General features: G+C 42.7%; 1 protein-coding gene across 2 annotated transcripts in view; it reads right to left on the reverse strand.

Annotated features, from left to right (window-relative positions):
* TLN2 (talin 2) overlaps nt 1-21,734 on the reverse strand; it is a 467,299-nt gene that overhangs the window by 101,273 nt on the left and 344,292 nt on the right. For both annotated transcript variants that reach the window (XM_017869077.1, XM_017869076.1), the window contains 6 exons: nt 18,945-19,073; nt 16,871-16,973; nt 7,211-7,419; nt 5,980-6,099; nt 4,781-4,978; nt 3,596-3,735 (listed from right to left, as the gene is read on the reverse strand). In XM_017869077.1, the coding sequence (XP_017724566.1) occupies nt 3,596-3,735; nt 4,781-4,978; nt 5,980-6,099; nt 7,211-7,419; nt 16,871-16,973; nt 18,945-19,073 (899 nt within the window). The remainder of the gene's footprint in view (nt 1-3,595; nt 3,736-4,780; nt 4,979-5,979; nt 6,100-7,210; nt 7,420-16,870; nt 16,974-18,944; nt 19,074-21,734) is intronic.

The following is a 21,734-nucleotide window of genomic DNA, read 5'->3' on the forward strand; positions in this document are numbered from 1 at the left end:
TATATATATATATATATAAAATAACAAAATAATCATTTATATCTCTCTAGGATGGCAAGGTGTTTGCAATCTAATTGAAAAGGCAAGACAATGAGAAGACAAGGTACAAAGAAGTCGGATGAAAGAAAGCAGTACCAGGGCGGACACCTGGCAGGGCATGATAGATGGCTGAGCCAGGGAGCAGATAAATGCAGGGACTCACAGGGAGCTAGAAGGAAATGAAAACCTCAGCTGTGGGGCGCGGAGTCTGCCTGAAAGGGAGGGTTCGATGTAGACTGAAGCAATTGGAAGTCAGGGCTGAGTGAGATCCTGATTTGGATGGAGGGAAGGAAACATTCTATGTAAGACCCACAGAGAGCAAAGGTCTCTTGTATACCTTTCTGTTTAAGGAGCAGATGCACTCTTCTCGTTTGTGCTGCTTGCTGGACCATCCGTCTTCACAGTCTTTGGGGACAGAAGGAGCCCTGCCCAGCAAGAACCTCAGACCAAAGGGGGGCCAGGGGCACAGGCGCTACCTGCGAGTTCCCAGGGAGCACCCTCTGTGGACTGGAAAGCAGCTGAAACCTGGCCCCGGGGTCTGATGCTGGCCGCTGTGGGCCTAAAGCCTTCTCAGTTCTGGAGTTCTTCTGGCCAGGATGACTGGTGGTGAGCAGTGATTCAGGGAAGGTGCTCAGAGGTAGGATACCCCCTTCCTTTTGGCAACTGCAAGCTAGCTTTCTATTTCCTTGACTAAGTTTAGGGAGCACCTGCCCAGCCCCTGGTTGGGGAAAAAGGCTGACAAACGGGTGACAAAGGGTCTCCAGCTTCACCTGACTTGTCAGAGAAGAGCCAGAACCCAATCAGTTACATGGGAAGAAAATGAACAAGCCAGGCACTAAATAGCAAATGACTTCCTCTCCCCTAGGCATCCAAAACCAAGGGGCTAGGTAGGGTCCCCAAAACCCCCAAAATTCCACCCAGGCTCAGAGGCAGAATTAAGAACAGAGGAACAAGACATTCTCTACTTTTTTCTCCAGAAGCAAACCTTTTCTTCCCAAATAAAGAAGGACCACAGACACCACAAATAATAAGGGGTTTGAGACTGTTAACACAGGAGTGGAACAGGGCTGAGTTGGTCCAGGCCTGGGCCCTCGCAGTGGCATTTCTAGGGACTTTGAGGATACACACAGGAAGGACAGGCAGGACCTGACAGTCTCAAGAACAAGGAGGACAGAGGACTGAAGACTGAGACTATGATGATCAGATCCCTTCCGCCCAGCTTCCTGTGCACTTTTATGCAGGACTGTTCTAGGCCCAGATGAAATGAGGGGAGCACGTGCTGAGTCCTGCCTAACTCCACCAGGGCCACATCCCTGTCTTATTCACAGTGTGCACTCAGCACTGGGCCTCGCCCACATTAGGTCTGTGATGAAAATCTATGTAATGAAGACATGAATGAGTAAGACAACGAATGAATGAACCCCAGCCTGGCAGAGCTTTGTGTCCCAAGAGGAGCCTGCCTGATCCTCTTGACCTGGCTGGAGTTTCTGCTGAGAAACAGCCCCAGGGAGCAGAAGCTTGCCAAAACGCGCCAAGAAACCAAGGAGAATGTGCCAGCGTTTTCTTGCAACAGTTCCATCCTGAGACAATCATTTTCACATGATGATTTTTAAGTGCTTACTTGGCTATGAAACCACCAGGCTGGGAATTCTCTGTCAACTCCTAAAAGCCTGCACAGAAAGGCAAAGAAAGCTTTTTTTTCCCTTTTCCCCATGTCCTTTCTTCCAAGCCACCACCAGGGGGCCTGCAGCTATACACAGAGCCGTACACCAGCAATATTCTTTCCGGGTCTGTTTCCTTCTATAGCTGGCTTTCAAAAGGGCAATTTATACATTCCCCCTCCTTCTCACAATTTAGGAGAGTGAAGACATTCCAAGTTGGAAACTGTAATTTTGAAATGATGCAAAAAATTGAAGATAATGAAAAACATCTGAGTTCAGATACCTGGAAATGTCAGTTGCCTTATCCAAAGGCTCTTTGTAGGAAAAAAAGGAATGATCAAGAGGGGGTTTTCTATCAGAAACAGCTGCTCAACAGAACAGACATCACCCCCAACCCCACCTCTCAACTCTCCCACCATCGAGGGAGGTCACTTATTTACTAGAATAGTCACTAACAAAGCATGAGATGGGGAGATGGGAAGGTAATTTTCCAATCCTCTAGTGGCTCTAGCTATTGTTTGCAGTTAAAATGTACCTTCCAGGAATAAATGAAGAAACTCGAGGGTTTGCAAGCAAACTGCTCTGACAGTGTCTAACCCTTTAAGCACACACACACACACACACACACACACACACACACACACCCCACTACAAGCCGAGAAGGGAGGAAGGGCAGGTTTGGACCACGAGTACCATGAGATCTCATGTGCTGAGAGCTAAAGATAGTTTTGGGATGATGCAGTTCACACCCCCACTTTGCAGACAGGAAAGTTTTGACAGGCTGAGCAACCTGACCAATGCGACTGAGTTAGTCAAGTAGTAAAAAGCTTGGAATATAATTCAGGTCTCGTGATGTCAACAATTTAAAAAACAGCCATTGAGCTCCCAGGGGAGATATAAAGTCACACACACACACACACACACATAAGTAAATTTTAAAAACCAAGTTTAAAAAAAGCAGAATCAAAGCTATGCTTTTCAAAAATCACGAATCTGCACATTTTGAAAAGGCTTCCAATTACTTTCTATCCCCTAATAGTCCTGCTTTTAATCTCTCTCCACTGTCAGCTTTCTTCTATATAATGTGATGTTAAATAATGCTAAGAAAACATGCCTGCACCACCACAGAATCATGACCACCCTACTCTCTGGGTTCAGGAAAATGAAAGAGGAGCAGCTGACATGAGAACCCCTTGGGCTGTCACTGCAGTACTCCACATACCACATTCAACCACTAGTTACTGAACTAACTTGTGGCCCTGGAGCAGAAACTGTACTGTTTTACCCACTTCCCTGTGTGAAACCAACAGGAAAGAAGGACACCAGAATCATCCCAAAATTCACACTCATGTTTTAATATATTTCCAAAAACAATTTATTCCCACTGACTCCCTACTCATCTTAAAGTGGAGCCTTCCCCATGTGAGAGATACAACGTATTACATTCAGTCGAACACTGATGCCAGGCACAGGGTTAAGTGCTCAACAAATGTCTGTTAAGTGACTTGATGAGCACCGCTTTTTATCTTTACACTTTTGGTATTTTCTGATTTTCAAGAAGCATATGTTATTTTATAATCTGAAAGATATAACACTGCTTTAAAAAAACTGTCTGATCCATTGTGTTTACAAGTCAAAAAGGACCTTACGTCTAAGCAAGTCTCTACCGAAAAGGCTGTATGAGAAGATGGAAGATATTTTTAGCGGGGAAAGAACATGAAAATGAACCAGTTTTATAAAATACCAGAGTGTCCATCACTCTCAGCTCCACCTCCCATGACCTAAGGACAGCACCAATTCTTTGCTCAGCAAAACTGGGAGGATGTCAGGCACATCTTCAGACTGCAATGACACTGTTTAACCACATACAAAAGCACATTTTGTCCCACTCCTACCTTGCAGCTGCAGCCAGGAGATTTTTTGCGTTGGGAGCTCCTGGATCTACAGAGAGAGACTTGGCAGCTAACAGCAGCTTGCTGGATGCCATTGAGATATTCTTGAGGTTTCCTATCACTTGGATCTGGTCTTCTTTTGTCTGGAAGGTCAAAAGGAGCCAGAGCGATTAGGGCCTGTCCATTTCTTGAAGGAGGCATTCAGAGAGCTAGAAGCAGCATCCTGACATGCAGGCAGGTTATCTGTATAGATCACATTAAACCCAATTAGCCTGCGGATGCCTAACTCGTTGAGACACTGACCAGTGTCTACCCTTCTCCAAACAGATGCTCAGATCAAGATGCATGCCATGGGGAAAGAAATCCATCCCCAAGTGGGTCAGCCAAGAGCTGTGCTTTCTCACAACTAGAGGCATTAAGCGGGGAGTGGGGTGGGAGGAGAGCGAGTGAGCTGTGAGCCAATGCACAGACCAGGCAGCGATTCTAGCATCTTGCTCAACAATGCTGGAGTTGTCAAGGAGCTGTACATCTCGGCCTGGCACAAACGACCAGCACTGTCTCGATATTCAGAGCTGACTGCATCCCTAAAGTTCCTGACTCGGGAAAGGACACATTTCTCACCTGGTTGCCATCTGAGAAACAATTCTTTGTAGATACTAGAAGAAGATATACCCTGGTTATCTCTTTTAGGGAGGTCAAAGGAGCGCAGGAAAAAAAACAGCTCTGCAAGCTGACACCAGATCAGTCAAGCTCCCTTGTTCTAAACAAGGGGTTTATCTGTTCATCTGAAGGAGACAGTTTTTAATCACTTGACACTCAGTATTAGACACAGACCATTTGAATGGTCCATTAAACCTCAAATATTTTTACTTTATTACCCCACATTTGAAGAGCTGTTCTAATCTTTGTTAAACATTCTCCTCCTTCTTTCTACCTTTCCTCCAAATAGTAAGACTATGAATTCTGCTGGAGGATCATGGGAGAAGTTATCCTTCATTACTAACAGCACCTCATGCATAAGCTGATAGCATCTTTGGGAATGCTATTCCCATGAGGGCATAAAGAATGCAACCATGGCCTGCCTGCTTCCAGGTTCCTTTTCCTATTTGTTCAATCAGTCTCAAGGATGGATTGTCCATCTGAGAGGAGAGGCTAAGGTCAACTCCAGACAACCACCTCCACACCCACCTGAGCTTGGCCAGCCATCTCAATGCCAGCATCGAGGAATTCATCAAAATCATCGCTGAACTTTCCAGAGGCTGCAGCCAACTCTCCACTCTGGCCCCGGGTGGCATGGACAACTTCGCCAGCAGACTGGTTCAGATCAGCTGCTGCCTGGTTCAGTTCACTCTGGGCTTCCTGGAAAGGCTTCGTGCTTGGAGGTAGCTATGGGAAACAGATGGCACACCCCATGAGACATTTTGCTTTGTGGGGGAGGGATAAAAGGAAGGTATTGTGGAGGGGGGACAGACTCTTCAGGGATGCATTTGAGTCATCACGACTAAAAGGCTCTGAGTCATCTGAGCCCATTTTATTAATAGGTTTGACCCTGAACATATACATTCATTCATTTAAATTTATCAAACACCTACTCAGTGCTAGACACTGTGGATCTAAAAATGTAAGCTATCTACAGGGGTGCAAGGTTTCCTATGTGGCAGAGACAGGATCCACACCAAGGCAATCTGACTCCGGGGTTCATTCTCTAAAACTCTACCCTATTTTGTCTCTCTTAAGATGAAAGCTAAGTTTTAGCTTTGTAAACTAAAAGGCAGCTGCTATCAAACTTCAAATCGTGTTCTTCCAAACTAATAGCCAACAATTATATTAGTGGTAATAACTTTTAAATGTCATCTAGCAGAATGATAACCTATTTGTGAAATGTTCTAGGGAGTTAAGCTAGACTCTATTCATCACCCACATGCATTGTCTCTATACCTGTGCAGAGAAGAAACAAAGATGCACGAGCGCAAACCCTCCTTCAGCAGACTGACAAAGCAGGGACGGGAACAGGCCCCAAGGTGAAATTCCTCAGACTACTCGCTGTCCCACTGAGTCTTGGACACATGTACCCTTCCAACACCTGACTGTCACTATCTGAGATGTCCTGATAAGAAGCCAGGCGATCACACACCCCTTTGCCTGTCTCTCTGGGATGATCCGAGAGGAAACGGCAACACGCACTCAAAGAAAAAGTAAGCTTTAAAAGCTTCACCTGGGAACTTTGTTGATCAGACAGCAAAACACAGAAAACAAAGACGAGTGGGAAAAACAGGACTCCTAAAGGAAGGGTTAGCTGCTCAGAGATCTCATGGAGAGAAGACTTCACTCACACCTAATGCAAGCCGAGTCCCCCAGTGTCCTTTCCCAATCTAAGAACCTCTCACCGAATCCACAAGCAGCTTCTTGCTGGACTCCCCGATGCTCTTCAAGGCCACGTCCACATCCTTCTGCCCAGGGAGGCAATTTACGCAGTTATTCAAGGAGTGAGAGACAGCTTTAGCCACCTGAATTCGTGGGGGGAGAGAAGCACCTTTAAGTACAAACATTTCTGCACACTGGTTGGGAATGGGCAGTGACAGCACGCAGAGCTGAAACACATACGGAAATGACCCACCAGCATCCGCCTGCCACTGTCACCTGTCTTACGCCACCTCATCCAGGCCCCTCGTCCCAGAGAAGATGTTTTCCACCCTCTTATTGGGATGGACATTCTGTCTCAGCAAAGGGTCCGACACAGTGACACAGCACATCCCACCTGTTCCCCAAAGCCAGGCTAAGCCACAGTTTTGTGATGCAAACACAGAACTCTCCAGCATGAGGTCAGGTTCTAAAGCAAAGATTTCTTATACCAAGAGAAATGAAAATATCTCCCTTCTTGGGAGCCCTGCTGAGGTCACTGAGGTGGAAGGAGACCTTGAGTTTTTTGGATCACAATTAGAAGGCCTGTGGTTAATTTCCTCTCAGTGACCCATGGGGCCATCCTCCCAAACCTCACTCTACCCAGGGGCAAGTGGGGTGCTCTGAGCACAACTGGAGTTGCCCTCATGCTGTCTAGGAATGTTTAGCAGCTCCCTGTATGCATTCTTCGGTATCCTCAATTAAAAGGAAGGTCTTTGGAGGTGGGAAGTGTCATTTCCTGTAATCTAAGCCATCCCCTTGCCAGCCCCACATCTAGGACTCTGCCTGGATGCTCCTTAGCCAACTGGTTCCATCAGGCAGTCGAAGAATCATTCAAAGAAGTAATAGAGAGCCAGAGTTGAAAACTTCTAGGTGGCCAGCCCTAGTGGATCTACCTCACTCCCTGGCGAGGAACAGCAATATAGGTCAGCACACATAGGCCCAAAAATGTATGTCCTGGCTCCGAAACTCCCAAGGACAGAATTCAAAGGCCCCCATACCCAATCCTGACCGTGAATTAAGCAGATCACACGTTAATGTAGAGAATACTAGGCAAGACTTACAAAAGTGAGTATCATGTATGGCCAGCACTGTTATGACCTTTGGACGTTTCTGCAAAAAACTGCTGTGTCAGTGTTCATATCAGGGAGAAGTGCCCAGGAGACAGCCCACCCACAAGTCCATGTTAATGATGACCATGACAACCACAGGCCTCACCTGAGCCAGTCTTTGTTGACTCTCTGCATCTCCAGGTGCAATCAGGGCCTGCTTGGCCTCTTGAATGAGCATGGCGGAGCCCTCCATCACATCTCGAGCAGAATCTAACATGGCATGGGCAGCCGCGGGGTCGGTCGTCGATGCAGCCACTCCACGGGCGGCCTGGGCCAGCGTTTTCAGAGCTTGGGCCGTCTCTCTAGCAGCCACCCCTGGGGATAAAAGTCCATCAGACTTATAATTAGATTCCATCTAAATGTCACATTTTACTTAGGAATAAGCTTCTGCACCAGGGCCTGGCACAGAAGGGGAGCTGCAGATTAGTTTTCATAAAATTTGAACTGCTGTGTTTCTCAAAGAAGTAACTGGCTTCAGAAACATATCCCCCTGGTTCTGGGCCAAACCAAGAGACACGTTAATAACAAATGCAATACTAAAGACGTCTTCCCCCTGACTTGCCTTGCTCCCACTGCCCCACTGTCCCTAGACCTAGAACACCAAGTGCATGGGAGTGAGTACACAGATGGACGTACCTGGGTATGTTCATGCACACGTTTGTGGGAGGCCATTTAAAGGCACCTTTCTTCTCAATTGTCTTTCTGGGACATAACTTACATACACTACAGTGAACAAGTGTACATGTGCAGCTCAGTGAACTGGTACATATGAATACAGCCACATATCCACCATCAGTTGTGCCAGTCAATACTCCCTTTACACCAGAAGTAATAACCATTCTAACGTCTATTACCTTAGACTATTTTTACCTGTTCTTAAACTTCATGTTAACAGAACCACATACATGTATACTTTTGTGTCTGCTTTCTTTCTCTGACCATAATGCTGTGAGACTCAGCTAAGTTGTGATGTGTGGCAGTTCATTCTTTTTTCTTGCTATATAGTATTCCATGATACAAATATGCCAATATTTGTTTATCCATTCTCTTGTTGATGGACATTTGGGTTGTTTCCCATTTGGGGCTGTTATGAATTAATCTAACAAAAAAGTTCTTATATATTCAAGTGGCCATATGGGATCACTTCTCTTTGGAATCACTTCTCTAGGAGTTGAAATGCTGGGTCATAGAGTAAGTATATATTTAGCTTTAGAAGCTACTACAAAAACAGTTTTCCAAAATGATTTTACCATTATACATTCCACTGGCAGTCTGTAAGAACTGCAGTTGCTCTATATCCTAGCCAACACCAGGTATCATCAGATTTTAATTTAATCATTCTGATGCATGTGTAGCTGCATTTCAATGAGGTTTTAACTTTTATGTCCTTAATGAGTAATGATGTTGAGCACCTTTGCATGCACTTAATGGCCATTTAGATATCCTCTTTTGTGAAGTGCCTGCTTATCTTTAAATTTGCATCTAAACAGACGATGGGATTTGGTGATAAACTATGAATATAAACTAGTCCTTTAAAGCTGTAGCACCAACTCATGCAGAATAAACGTGAGTCTTACTGCCTGGCACGCAATCCTTGACACACCCGAGAAGAGGATGAAGACTGGAGACACCAGGACACATATGAGCCTGAGAATCACTGAACAGTTTACCCTAGAGCTCATCTCATGAAATTTCACAGATGAAGCCTGGTGCTGAGATGTATTTTGCCCACAAACACTTCCAGAGGTGGCACGAGAGCTACATCTGAGCTTTCCTCACTTTGAGGTCAAATATTCTTAATAGTGCTTTTTGGAGTACAGAACTAAGAGTCCTTTTTGTTAGAACATGTAAGATCTACATGAAAAATATGCAAATCGATGTCTCTCTCGCAATGAACTTTTGGAATGACTATTTTCTACAGGACTGAGCTGGAAGGTCTGTCCTGTAGAACTAGGGAGCACCAGCGAGCGTGGTCTTTACTAGCCACTGCTTCAGCTGAGTCAGCACCTACACAGGAGGTGGTCTTTTCCTCACTGAGGGTGAGGCTCTGTGATACAGTCGAGTGTGAAAGGCCTCAGATCCATAAAACCAGACGGGTTTGCAGTGCTGCAGACTTGCTAATATGTAAATATTTAGTAAATCACACAGCTGGGATATAAAACTACGATCTAATCAAGGTAAATTACAAAGCTGCCAATCTATCATTTATCCCATGGCACTTCTGAGTACAGCTGGTGGAATGAAAGAATTTTAAACTAAGTGCTTTTGATGGCAGAGGAGAAGTCCAGAAGAGAAAGCACAAAGGTAAACAAAGCTAAGGTGAAGGAGAGAAACAATCTGAGGAGCATGGTCATTCCATTTTACGCTTAAGCTTTTGGCACAGGATTGAAGGATGCTGTTGCTCAGAAAAGCGCCAGATGTAGTTAAGACCTCATCTGGCTCTGGCTCTGCTGCTGATTAGTTGTGTGGTCTAGACTGCTGCCTTTTCCCTCGGGGCCTCAGTTTCTCAAGGATTTTAGGAGAGGCTGAGTTCCTAGCTCTGACCATTGCAGATTCTAGGCTGTGATTTCTAGACCTCTCCTCTTGTCTTCCCGTTTGTCACATGGACTCTGGAATCCACTTCTATTTGAGTCATATATAAGTTTGGAAGAGTAAATCATTTATCATATGCAATTAGAAAAGACATGTTTATGCAAAATCCATTTAGTGAAAAAACCTTTCCTAGACTCATACAATTAAAAAAACACAGAAATCAGAAGAGCTAAATTCCAAAAACCTAAGCTGGTCCAACCCATGTGTTTTCTGCTGAGGACTCACTGTGAAATCTCAAAGCACAACAAGGAACTTCTTGAGAGAGATCACGTTTCTGTAAAGAGGAAGCCATACCATCAAAAGGATGAAACCAGGCTATCAAAGGTCAGAAAGCCCAATGAACACCCATGGCTGTGCATGGCTGAACACACAGCAACATTCTCAGTGCTCATCACTACAGGGTCAGATCTCCAAGCAAACAACGCCCTCCGAATGGAACTGTTCCTATAGTCAAAGTGTGCATCACAATACCAGAACCACCAGAGTGAAATACTAAAGCAGAGTTCTGTTTCAATAACCACAGTCCTTTGAAAACACAGATTACTTTCACGGTATTCTTGCCATCTGGATCTTAAACGATACTCAGTAACAGAGTCTTACGAAGGCATATCAAGTGATATCAAATATAGCAGCATTCTTCATAATGGTTGCTATTCTTTACCAGAATTCAGGTGGACTGTGTATCCAGACAGTATTGGGCCACACAGCAACCTCAGAAGATAAAGACTAGGTACGACACAAATCTTTTATCTGTTCCAAAGTATTTACAAAGGGTTCTGTGTAACTGTAATCAGCTATACAGAAATATATTTTGAACACTGCACTGTTTCTGCACTGGTCAAACAGAAACACACTTGTATTAGAATGCAGTCCAGTGGCAGATCACGGGCAACTTCTGAAAATCCCACACACCTCAATTGTGGACAAGGAAACTGAGACCCAGGGAGAAGTTTTCCACACATGGTGTCTCTTTCCCATCCATTCTCCAACTTTCCTGAAACTGCCTTCAACAAGGAGAATAGTGACCTCCTTATTCCTAAAGCTAATGGATGCTTAAGTCTTCCATTTGACAAGACTTTCTGGGCAGCAACTATGTCTGTGGCTCTAGAGACATCCCTCTCTCCTGGTTTCTCTGCCCCCTCCACAGCTCCATGTTCTTCTTTCTTTCAAAGATTTCCATTGCCAGTTTCCTCCTTAACCAGCCATGTTCTTCAAGATTACAACTGATAAGATGTCTCTTACTCTACCACTCCCTGTTGGCAAAATTATCTACTTCCAATCATTATCATTTTACCAACGATTTTCAAATCTGTATCATCCAGCCCAGCCTTCTCTACTGAGTTCCAGAGCCAAAGATTTAGCTGCCTAATGATGCTCTCCCTGCATATTCTCCAAGCACTTCAAATGGAATATATTTAGTGCTGAACCCAGCATTCCTGAACTTCACCTCCCCTACTCCTACCAACGGTCCGGTGTTCCCATCAGTGATTCATACAATTCTTCACTGAGCTATAAGGCCAAACACTTGGAACCGTTCATGTTACCATCTCCACCAACTTTTAACCAGTCACCAACAATGATCGAGTCTTTGCTTCTTCAATCCATCACTTCATCTCCACTGCAGGACACTATCATCTCTTATTTGGATTAATGCAACAGCCTGCTTGCCTACCACTTTGTTTCCATCCAATCTATTCTACACATGGGAGGAAGGGCAACCTATACAAAAAGCAATCTGAACTGTGTCCACAGCTGAAAAACATGTTCACATATTCTTCAGTTAAAGTCTAACTCATTTATTTTAGCTTATGAGGCCCTTTAGGATCTGACCCTGGCCTAACTTTTCAGCCTTATCCTTTTACTTCTCACTTCCTCTTTGCCTATTACTTTCACCATCTTCAGTTCCTTCCATCAGCCTTCTTTCTCTCATCTTTAAGGCATCATACATGCAGTGCTCACTTATGCAACTGCCTTCCAATGCCTGCCAAAATTAAATGGGGCTACTTCTAGGCTGTTTTTCAGACACCAACTAGACAGCATATCTTTCTGGGTGTTATCAGTATGAGATGACGCAACCTGTAAAGTAGTCTTTTCTCTACTAAATATGCATTTCATTATCTACACAACAGCTGGCAAGATTTAGGGAAAGTGTAGAAATTTCTGAAATTTAAATCTCTCATATTACCCTATGATTTTCTAAGAATTTTATCCTACTTTTCCTTCTCCTAGAATGCTAAAGGAGTCCTAAACAATCCACAAAGCCCACGCTAGGTGTCAATTCTGCTCTGAAAATTTCCCCTATCCTCCCATTGGAATCAAATTTTATGTTCTTATTATTGCAGGTACTATATATGCTGTACTAACTTTGTGTTCCTATTGTGCTCTTTAAAACTTTTATTTTCAAAGTAATAAATGTATACAGTTTTTACAAATCAAAGAGGATTTTGCTTGTAGTGATGGCAGAACAACTTACTGTAAACAGCCTTCCCACATAGAAACTCTGGAAAACACATATAAAACATTTATTTGAAGGCACTGGAGAAATACCAAGGCCCCAAGGTAAAGAGGGCCAAGATCTTGAAAAGAAGGACTGAGTCCAATGTTCAGGGCTGCTTTTTCTCTAAAGGCATTTCCTAATTTGTAACCTGTTGCCAACAAGCTGAGAAGCTGAGTAAAGTTTCCTGAAGTCTCATGGGGCTAGAAAGAGAAAAAGCATAGTTCTGAGCTCAAGAAACAGAACGGCTCTGGTAAATAGCAACCCTTTCTGATAGGACACGCAAAGGCTACACCCTCAAAGGTAAACTGGAAACAGACCACACAATTTCCAATCAGCTCAGTTCCTGCATTTTTATTGTGATCTGTCCTTATCTTAACCAGTTGTCAGGAGAAAACAGTAATCCTATGTAGGGAAAAAAACGTAATTCAGAGCCTCAAACTATCTCTACAATTTAAAATAGCAACGTTCAGTCTTGAAGGAAAACAAGCAAACAAACAAACAAACAAACAAAGAACATGAAAACACCAGGAGACAAGACCAATGGCTGAAATACCAAAAGTGGGGGAAAAAAACCCTGACAATAAAAACAGGCACAGGCTATCCAGATATCAGGATACTGGACTTCAACTTTAAATAACTGTGATAAATATGTTGAAGAAATTAGATGACAACATACAGAATTTCAGCAGAGCCGCAAACTATAAGTAAATAATCAAATGGATATTCTAAAACTGAAAAATATGATACTTACAATTAAAATCTCAATTGAAGGGGCTGGCAGAATAGACACCGCTAAAGAGAGGAAAAGTGAACTGGAAGATAGATCAAAAGCAAATATTGAGAATAAAGCATGAAAAGAAAAATGATGAAAAAGAAAAGGGTACAGAAGATGTAGAAAACACAGTGAAATGATCTAACATAAGAAAAAGGAAATGTGACAGAAGCAATATTTGAAGAAATGAAGGTTGATTTTTTAAAAACTGGCAGAGGACAACAAATCCCATTTTCAAGGAGTACTTACAACCCAAAGAAGGATAAATATGCAGGAAAACTCCCCCAGGCACACTGCTGGAAAACTAAAACTAAGAAAACTCAAAAGCAAGGAAAGGGGAAAAATAAAACCATATTACCTTTATAGCTAACTTCACAACAGAAATAAAGGAAGCCAGTGACAATGGAATAACACCTCCAAAGTGCTGGAAGAAAACAACTGCCAACCTAAAATTTTATAATAAGTGATACTATCCACCCAAAATAAAAGCTAAACAAAAGCATCTTTAGACAAACCAAAATGGAGAGAATTTGTCACCAGTAGATTAAGACTAAAGAAAATCATGAAGGGAGTTCTTCAGGTGTAAGAGAAATGATCCCTAATGAAAGCCCCTGGAGATGCAGAAGGAATGAAGGGTGATGGAAAGGGCAACTATGGGAGGAAATCCAAATGAATAAGGATTATCTGGAACAATACTGAGACTGTATTGCAGAGATGAAAATATACCTAGAATTAAAACATACAGCTGGGCACGGAGGCTCACGCCTGTAATTCAGGACTTTGGGAGGCCAAGGCGGGCGGATCACGACGTCAAAAGATCAAGACCATCCTGGCCAACATGGTAAAACCCCACCACTACTAAAAATACAAAAATTAGCTGGGTGTGGTGGCGCACACCTGTAGTCCCAGCCACTCGGGAGGCTGAGGCAGGAGAATTGCTTCAACCTGGGAGGTGGAGGTTGCAGTGAGCTGAGATCGCACCACTGCACTCCAGCCTGGTGACGGCGTGAGACTCTATCTCAAAAAAAAAAAAAAAAAAAAAAAGACAACAATAATTGAAAGAAAGGTAAATGAAGTTAACATGTCCCAAGATTCTTGCTCTATGCAGGAAGAGGTAAACGGAGTAACTTAGATTTAAAGAAATCATAAAAGAATAGTAAATGAATGTACAACTAACAAGCTAATCAAGAGGAAGGAAATAGAATTTAGAAAATGTATACGAATCTGAAAGGAGGCAAAAGCAAAGGGGAAAAAAAGGAACTTACCACAGGAAGGCACAGAAAAAACAAATACTAAGATGATAGACTCGAACTCCAACATATCAGTAATTACACTATCTATAAATAGACAAAATACTCTAATTGAAAGAAAAAGATTGTTACACCACCAAATACTCTCTGCCCTCCCCAGAGAACAATGACAAACTCAGTGGATACCCAACCCATTAAATATAAGCATGAAGAAAAATTGAAAGTAAAAGAATGAAAAAAGATATGTCATGCATAAGTTAACCAAAACAGAGACTTCTATGCAGAAAACCATAAAATGGTACTGAGAGAAAAGAAGACCTAAATAAATGGATATTCACAGATTAGAAGACTCAATGATATAAAGACAACAATTCTCCCAAAATTGATTCAATGTTATCCCAATAGTGGTTTAAAAATACTGGTTTAAGAAAACAGTATTTTTTATTATTATTTTGTAGAAATTGACAAGCTGATTCTAGAATTTATGTGGAAATGGAAAAGGCCAAGAATAGCCAATACTAACCTGAGGAAAACCAACAAAGTTGGAGGATGTGCATTACCAAACATTAAGACTTAGTATAAAACTGCAGTATAGCAATTAGGGAAGCGTAGTACTAATATAAGAAGAGGTAATTAAATCAATGGAAAAGAACAAATACCACAAACCGATCCAAACATATATATTCACTTATGTTACAACAGAGTGGCACTAAAGATCATTGGGAAAAAGTAGCCTTTTCAATCAGTGATGCTGGGTTAAATGGATATCCATGTGGAAAAACAATTAAATGAACCCTACTGCACATAAACAAAACTCATTCCAGATAGTTCAAAGTTCTAAACATGAAAATCAAACAGTGAAGCTCTAGGATACGACAGAGGAGAACATCTGCATGATCTTAGGCAAAAGTTTTAAAACAGGACACAAAAAGTACTAACCAAAAGAAAAAAAGTGTAAATTGGAATATATTAAAATAAAACTTTTGTTCATTAAAAGGCACTTTAACAGAATAAAATGCAAATCACAATATACAAGCAATACATGTAAGTACCAAAGAACTCCTATAAATGAGGAAAAGATAATAACCCAATTTTCAAATAACGGGCAAAACACACAAACACACTTCACAAAATGACCAAAAAACCCTATGAAAAGGTCCTCGATGGCATTGTTCATCAGGGAAATGCAAATTAAAATCACAATGTGATACTATCACACACAAACCAAAAGGGCTAAAATTAAAAGACTGATGACACAAAGTGGTGACAAGGATACAGAACTACTGGAGCTTCCGTACGCTGCTGAAAGAAATGTACTGAACACATGGGGAGCCTCTGACCTAGGAAATCCACTCCTAGGTACACAGCTAGGAAATGCTTGCTGTCTTCCCTAAACAACGTGGACTGGACTTGTTCCTGGCAGTGTCTTTTGGAAACAACCCAAATGCCCAACAACAGTATAAAGAACAGCTATATTTATGTAATGTAATACCATAGAGATAATGGAAATGAAAGAACCACTCTGTGTACCACAGATGAGTCTCACAAACACAGTGCTATGAAAAAGCAGCTAGACACGAGGGGCACATATTATATTATTCCATTTACTTACAGCTCAAAAACAGGCAAAATTAATCTATGCTGTTAAAAGCCATGAGTGTTTACCTCTGGGGAAGGAGAGCGGGGATACAGTGATTGGGAGGGGGCACAAAGGAGCATCTGGGAGGCTGAAGATGTTTGATTCCTCCATCCTGCTAGTGGCTTCTTGGGTGTTTGCAATTTGTGAGACCTTATGAAGATATCCATTTAGGATTTATGCTGTTTTCTGTGCATATATTATACTTGAATAATGCATATTTCAAAAAGTCAGGCAGTGTTACTGTGTAACAAAAGCAATGATCCAAAACCCCACTCCTCCCCTCTTCGTCCCTCCTCCTAGAGCCACTCAATTCCTTAAGCTTTCCTTCCATATATATTTTTAAGAAATGTGCCCATACTGAAACTTCTTGGTTTTAAAATTTGAGATATGTGTAGACTTCCTACCACAATAACGTTTCCTTATTGTATAACTTTTCTGCTTCTCTTAGAGTTGATGATTACACAATCTGTTCCTTATACAGACTCCTGTTGAAAGAGTCTCTTACCTTCGGGGCACCCGGCATCACCAATACTCAATACCGCCTCACCCCCCAGGGTTCTGCAGCACAAATCAGCTTGCTTCCTTGCTAGTTTCCCTACCCCTGAGGTTTCTGTTCACTCGCCTCTACCTGTTACCACGTATCTGTCTCCCTCCATTTTCACACATTCCATTGACATCTTATTTGTCATCACCTCTTACCCTCTTTAGCCTTTTTTATGCCTTTACTTTAGTGGGATTCCAGGATTCACAGATAGACCTGGAAGTCTATAATTACTACTTCTTTATAGTCTAATGGGGGCAATCCACAAATAGTTTGGGGGAATCATATTTTATTAGTCTTTGTGTGCTTAGTATCAAGCCCAGTAATGAGCACATGGTGCTTGAAAATATATGGTGAACTGCTGGGTGAAAAATGGCACGTGTATTGTCAAAGGAATGAACATTCTCCTTCTCCTCCCCCGCTACGCCCAGTGGTCTGCAGCTGACCACAGAGGCATGAAGAGCGTGGGTCTCACCTGTGTAGTGTTCGTTGCCTTGAGCAGCACAGGTCAGCAGCTGCGCCATGGAGGAGCCCACTGCCTTGGATGTGCTTCCCAGGTCCTGAGCACATTTTTCCAGCTATAAGAATATTCAAGGAGGAAAAGAACGTAGAAGAAAAGGAACATCTGCTGAGGTCTTAGCATCATTTAGAAAAGTCATGCAGATCAAACTTTGAGCCCTAGCTCTTTCCCAATAATGGCACTAAGCTGCAGCAGGGCGGTACAGGAGGAGCCTGAGCTTTAGAACAAACAAATCTGGGAGCAAATCCCTGCCCCTTGCTCCCTCCCCTCCCAATTACTAGCATGAGATTGAGTAAATTACTGAGCCTCTCCAAGCCTCAGTTTCCTGAGGAGATCATAATATCTAGGCTCAGGTTTTCAGAGAACTAATGTAAGCTCTCAACAAATGGTAGCTATTAGTATTATGCCTTTAGAAGCTAATTTAGAAAGTCTGCAACAAATCCTTAGCGAGAATTAATTATGGCTGGGCAGGAAGTGGGCAGACATCCAGCTGCACCACCTTCCTGGCATGTGGGACCATTAACATTGTTCAATTTGATCATTATACTTTGAGGAGTTCCAACTGAAAGGAAATGCCATAGAAATAGAGGGTTGGAGTGGTAAATGAGATTATGAAAATGGGCACAGTGCTTGCTTCCCATGAACAGCATGTTACTTTGCTTTGTAAACTGAATAAAAAATTCAGGGAACGAAGTCAGTAAAGGCCTAGAGTATGGACAATTATTTGATTACTAGATGAGGTTTTGGAAGAGAATTTCTAGGTATACTGCGAGAGTACAAAAAGGCATCAGACAACAAATGCATTTTAAAGCTTGCAACATGTTTTCCAGGAGAGGCAGTGCTTTCCAATAGAAATAGAGCCCAGTCCTTTATAGCAAACAATATGTTATGACACAATACATACTTTATTAGAGCAATTTCTTTAAAAATTCATGATGTTTTCCTGCATTCTAACTGACTGGTCTATGCTCTATGTAAAGGTGGAATGACATGTCATGCCAGTCTCTCTTGCACTCCCTGGGGTATAGGACTTTGCAAAGAGACTTCTGGACTACTTTGCAAAGCTGTGGGCCCAGGAGGCAATCCCAACTCTGTCATTAACTGGGTGACCTAAGTTAAATGACTTAACCTCTCTGAACCTGAGTTCAAGGGGAACTTGATTTAACACACATTTTCTGAGTGCTTTCTGTGTACCAGGCATTGTTCTATGGTACATTAGATGCTCCTGAAGTCCCCTTTACATTCTAAAAGTCTTCAGTTCATTCAAAGAGCCAGAAGCTCTCAAAAGCACAGGTTTTAGAGTCCTGCAAATCTGAATTCAAACTGTGGTTCTGCTCCTAACTGGCAGATAACATTGGACAAAACAGTGACAAACTGTGGCTCTGCGTTTCTCAACTGTAAACGGGGTTAATAAAACTTGCTCATGAAAGTTACTATCACGATAAACTAGACTGTGTGTGTACAGTGCTTCACAGATGCTTAATACATGGTGGTATTTTACTAGTAATGTTCAGTGATGTGAGAAAGTACATACAAATGAGGAGGACTGGTGAAGTTTTAGCCAACAAAACTCTGACATAAGCATCAGGAGGTGTGGTAATACGACCACAGTAGATCTCTAGGGCCATTATTCCATTTGCAGTATGGCTTTCCTGTATGGACGCACTTTGCCGTTGTCCATCCTAGTGCTTTGCATTAAGTAAATGTTTTTTAAAAATGATTGTTGATAATCTTTTCTATGTGTATCAGGATAACCACATTGCTACCCACTTTGTAGATAAAATACTTGAGACACAGAGGAGATATGAAACGTGTGCACAGCTAGTTGATGATACAGCTGAGTGTAGAAGCCAGCACTCCTAACTCCAAACCTAGTTCCTCCAGCTGCCCTGGGCATTCTTTTCAGAAAAAGACCACAGGATTAGAAACTTCTCAACATGCCGCGACATTTAGCAAACACCCTAACAACAAATAATTTAACGTCATAACAAAAGGTACACCTGCACCCCAGATGGCTCTAACAGCTCACCGTTTCCCCTGGAAGGGGCTTCAGCTGGCTCTCCACGGCCGCCATCTTGGCATCCTGCAGTTCATTCTTAAGCGTCTGCACAGTATTCAGAGCTGAATCGATTTCCATCGGACCACAGGCTTCGTGGGCCTGTCAACAGAGTTGGGAATATGTGTACCCAGTCTGCTTTGGAAAAGTGTCCCCAACACTTTTGCAACTTATAAAATGGCTTTCTGGATATACCCAGTGATTCTCCAAACCCAGCAGGAGGAGCAAGGAAAGCAAGTATTTTTAAGAACAAAATCATCCTCAGTTAGAACCTTACTCTTAACTTCCTTAAACCATCAATTACATATGTCTCATAACTGGATATAGCAAGTGTTCCAGAAGTGATCCTTATCTGAAATGCACTGGCCTCTCAGACTCAGTGGATCATTTATTTTCACTGTGGCTGAATTATAGAGGTAGGGCACCTAGCACAGCCATGTGTGTACACAGAGGCATGGGAAAGATGCAGTGCATGAACAAATGAACCCACCCAGGACTCTGGGGGCAAGTCTATGTCAACTTTATTGCTTCTCTTTACAAATTTCTAAATTATAAATCATTACTTTTCTGTACCGAAGATTACAAAATATTTTTTCCTTAGTAATTTATGAAAATTACTTTATCTCTTGGTCATGTATAATACTGATCTCCAAATGCTTTGATTCCATCCCTCAATATACACATGCACATATAATTATATAAACATGTAATTATTGATTAGTACACTAAATACTGGTACATTTTCATTTCTTTCCATTTTTAGATAATAGTAATAACAGCAAACATAAATACCAATTGATTTCTGTGCCAGTATTACTCAAGAAGGAAACTGAGGCACAGAGAGGTTAACTAACTTGTCTAAGTCACAAAATTAGTCAATGACAGTCTGATTCCAGAGCCTGCACTTTTTTTTTTTTTTTTTTTTTGGGAGACAGAGTCTCACTCTGTTGCCCAGGCTGGAGTGCAGTGGCATGGTCTTGGCACACTGCAACCTTTATCTCCTGGGTTCAAGTGATTCTCATGCCTCAGCCTCCTAAGTAGCTGGAACTACAGGCATGCACCACCACACTCGGCTAATTTTTGTATTTTTAGTAGAGATGGGGTTTCACCATGTTGGTCAGGCTGCTTGAACTCCTGGACTCAAGCAATCCACCCACCTCGGCCTCCTAAAGTGCCGGGATTACAGCCTGCACTCTTAATCCCTATGCTACATATTAAAACACATTGCTGGGTGCAGTGGCTCATGCGTATAATTCTAACACTTTGGGAGGCTTAGGTGGGAGGATCACTTGAGCTCAGAAGTTCAAGACCAGCCTGGGCAAGATGATGAAATCTCATCTCTAAAAATAAAAAAAACACAAACAAAAAAAATTAATCAAATGTGGTGGCACATGACAGTGGTCCAGCTACTCAAGTGGATGAGGTGGGAGACTGTTTAAGTTCAGCAGATCAAGATTACAGTGAGCCATGATTGCACCACTGCACTCCAGTCTGGGCAACAGGGCAAGACCCTGTCTCAAAAAAAAAAGGGGGGGGCATACATTCTGTAATCTATTTACTCATTATTGTTACTTTCTGCTATTTCTTGATGTTGCTGAATATGTCCATCCTTTGTTTTTGTTGCTGTGGATACGGACTCCATTCTATGAGCAGATCACTGTCTTATGTGTCTCTTCCATTGTCCACGTATGTCTGGCCTGCCTGCAGCTTTGTAGTGCAGTGGTGCTCTGAAGGAACATGTGCAACTGCCTCTCTCAGTCAAAGTCCTCAACCTGGAGTGTGCATCAGCATCACCAGGAGGCCTGTGGAAACGGATTGCTGGGCTCCATCCCTGGAGAGTCTGAGGCAGTGGATCTGGGTGGGGCCCTGAGAGTCTGCATTTCTGGCAAGCTCCTGGGTGATGCTGCTGCTAGTCCGGGCACCACCACACTCTGAGAACCACTGAGCTGGGATGTGTGCCGTGACGTGGAATCTCTGGAAGACCTCTTCGTGGTTGTGGTTCTGATTTACGCTGGTCTTCTGTAGGCCCTCCTCCCAGATACCCCCACCTACCCCCACCCAAGGGAGGGGCAGTCACCCTCCTCTTCTCTCTAATGCAGCGATCCTCAACCTTTTTGGCAGCAGGGACCGGTTTTGTGAAGACAGTTTTTCCATGGACTGGGTGGGGGGATGGTTTCGGGATGATTCAAGCACATTATGTTTATTGTGTACTTTATTTCTATTATCATTACATTGTAATATAGAATGAAATAATTATACAACTCACCATAATGTAGAATCAGTGGGAGCACTGAGCTTGTTTTCCTGCAACTAGACGGTTCCATCTGTTCCGTCTGGGGGTGATGGGGGACAGTGACAGATCATCAGGCATTAGGTTCTCACAAGGAGCATGCAGTTCACAATAGTGTTCACGCTCCTATTAAAAAATCTTTTTTTTTTCTTTTTGAGACAGAGTCTCGCTCTGTTGCCCAGATTGGAGTGCAATGGCGTGATATCAACTCATAGCAACCTCCACCTCCCAGGTTCAAGCGATTCTCCTGCCTCAGCCTCCCAAGTAGCTGGGATTATAGACGCTCACCACTACACCCAGCTAATTTTTTTTGTATTTTTACTAGAGACAGGGTTTTACCATGTTAATCAGACTGGGCTCGAACTCCTGACCTCAGGTGATCCACCTGCCTCGGTCTCCCAAAGTGCAGGGATTACAGGCGTGAGTCACTGTGCTCGACCATCTTTTTTTTTTTTTTTTTTTTTAGAGGGTTT

Source organism: Rhinopithecus bieti, unplaced genomic scaffold (assembly GCF_001698545.2).
Source record: "Rhinopithecus bieti isolate Rb0 unplaced genomic scaffold, ASM169854v2 scaffold_4908, whole genome shotgun sequence".
NCBI lineage: Eukaryota > Metazoa > Chordata > Mammalia > Primates > Cercopithecidae > Rhinopithecus > Rhinopithecus bieti.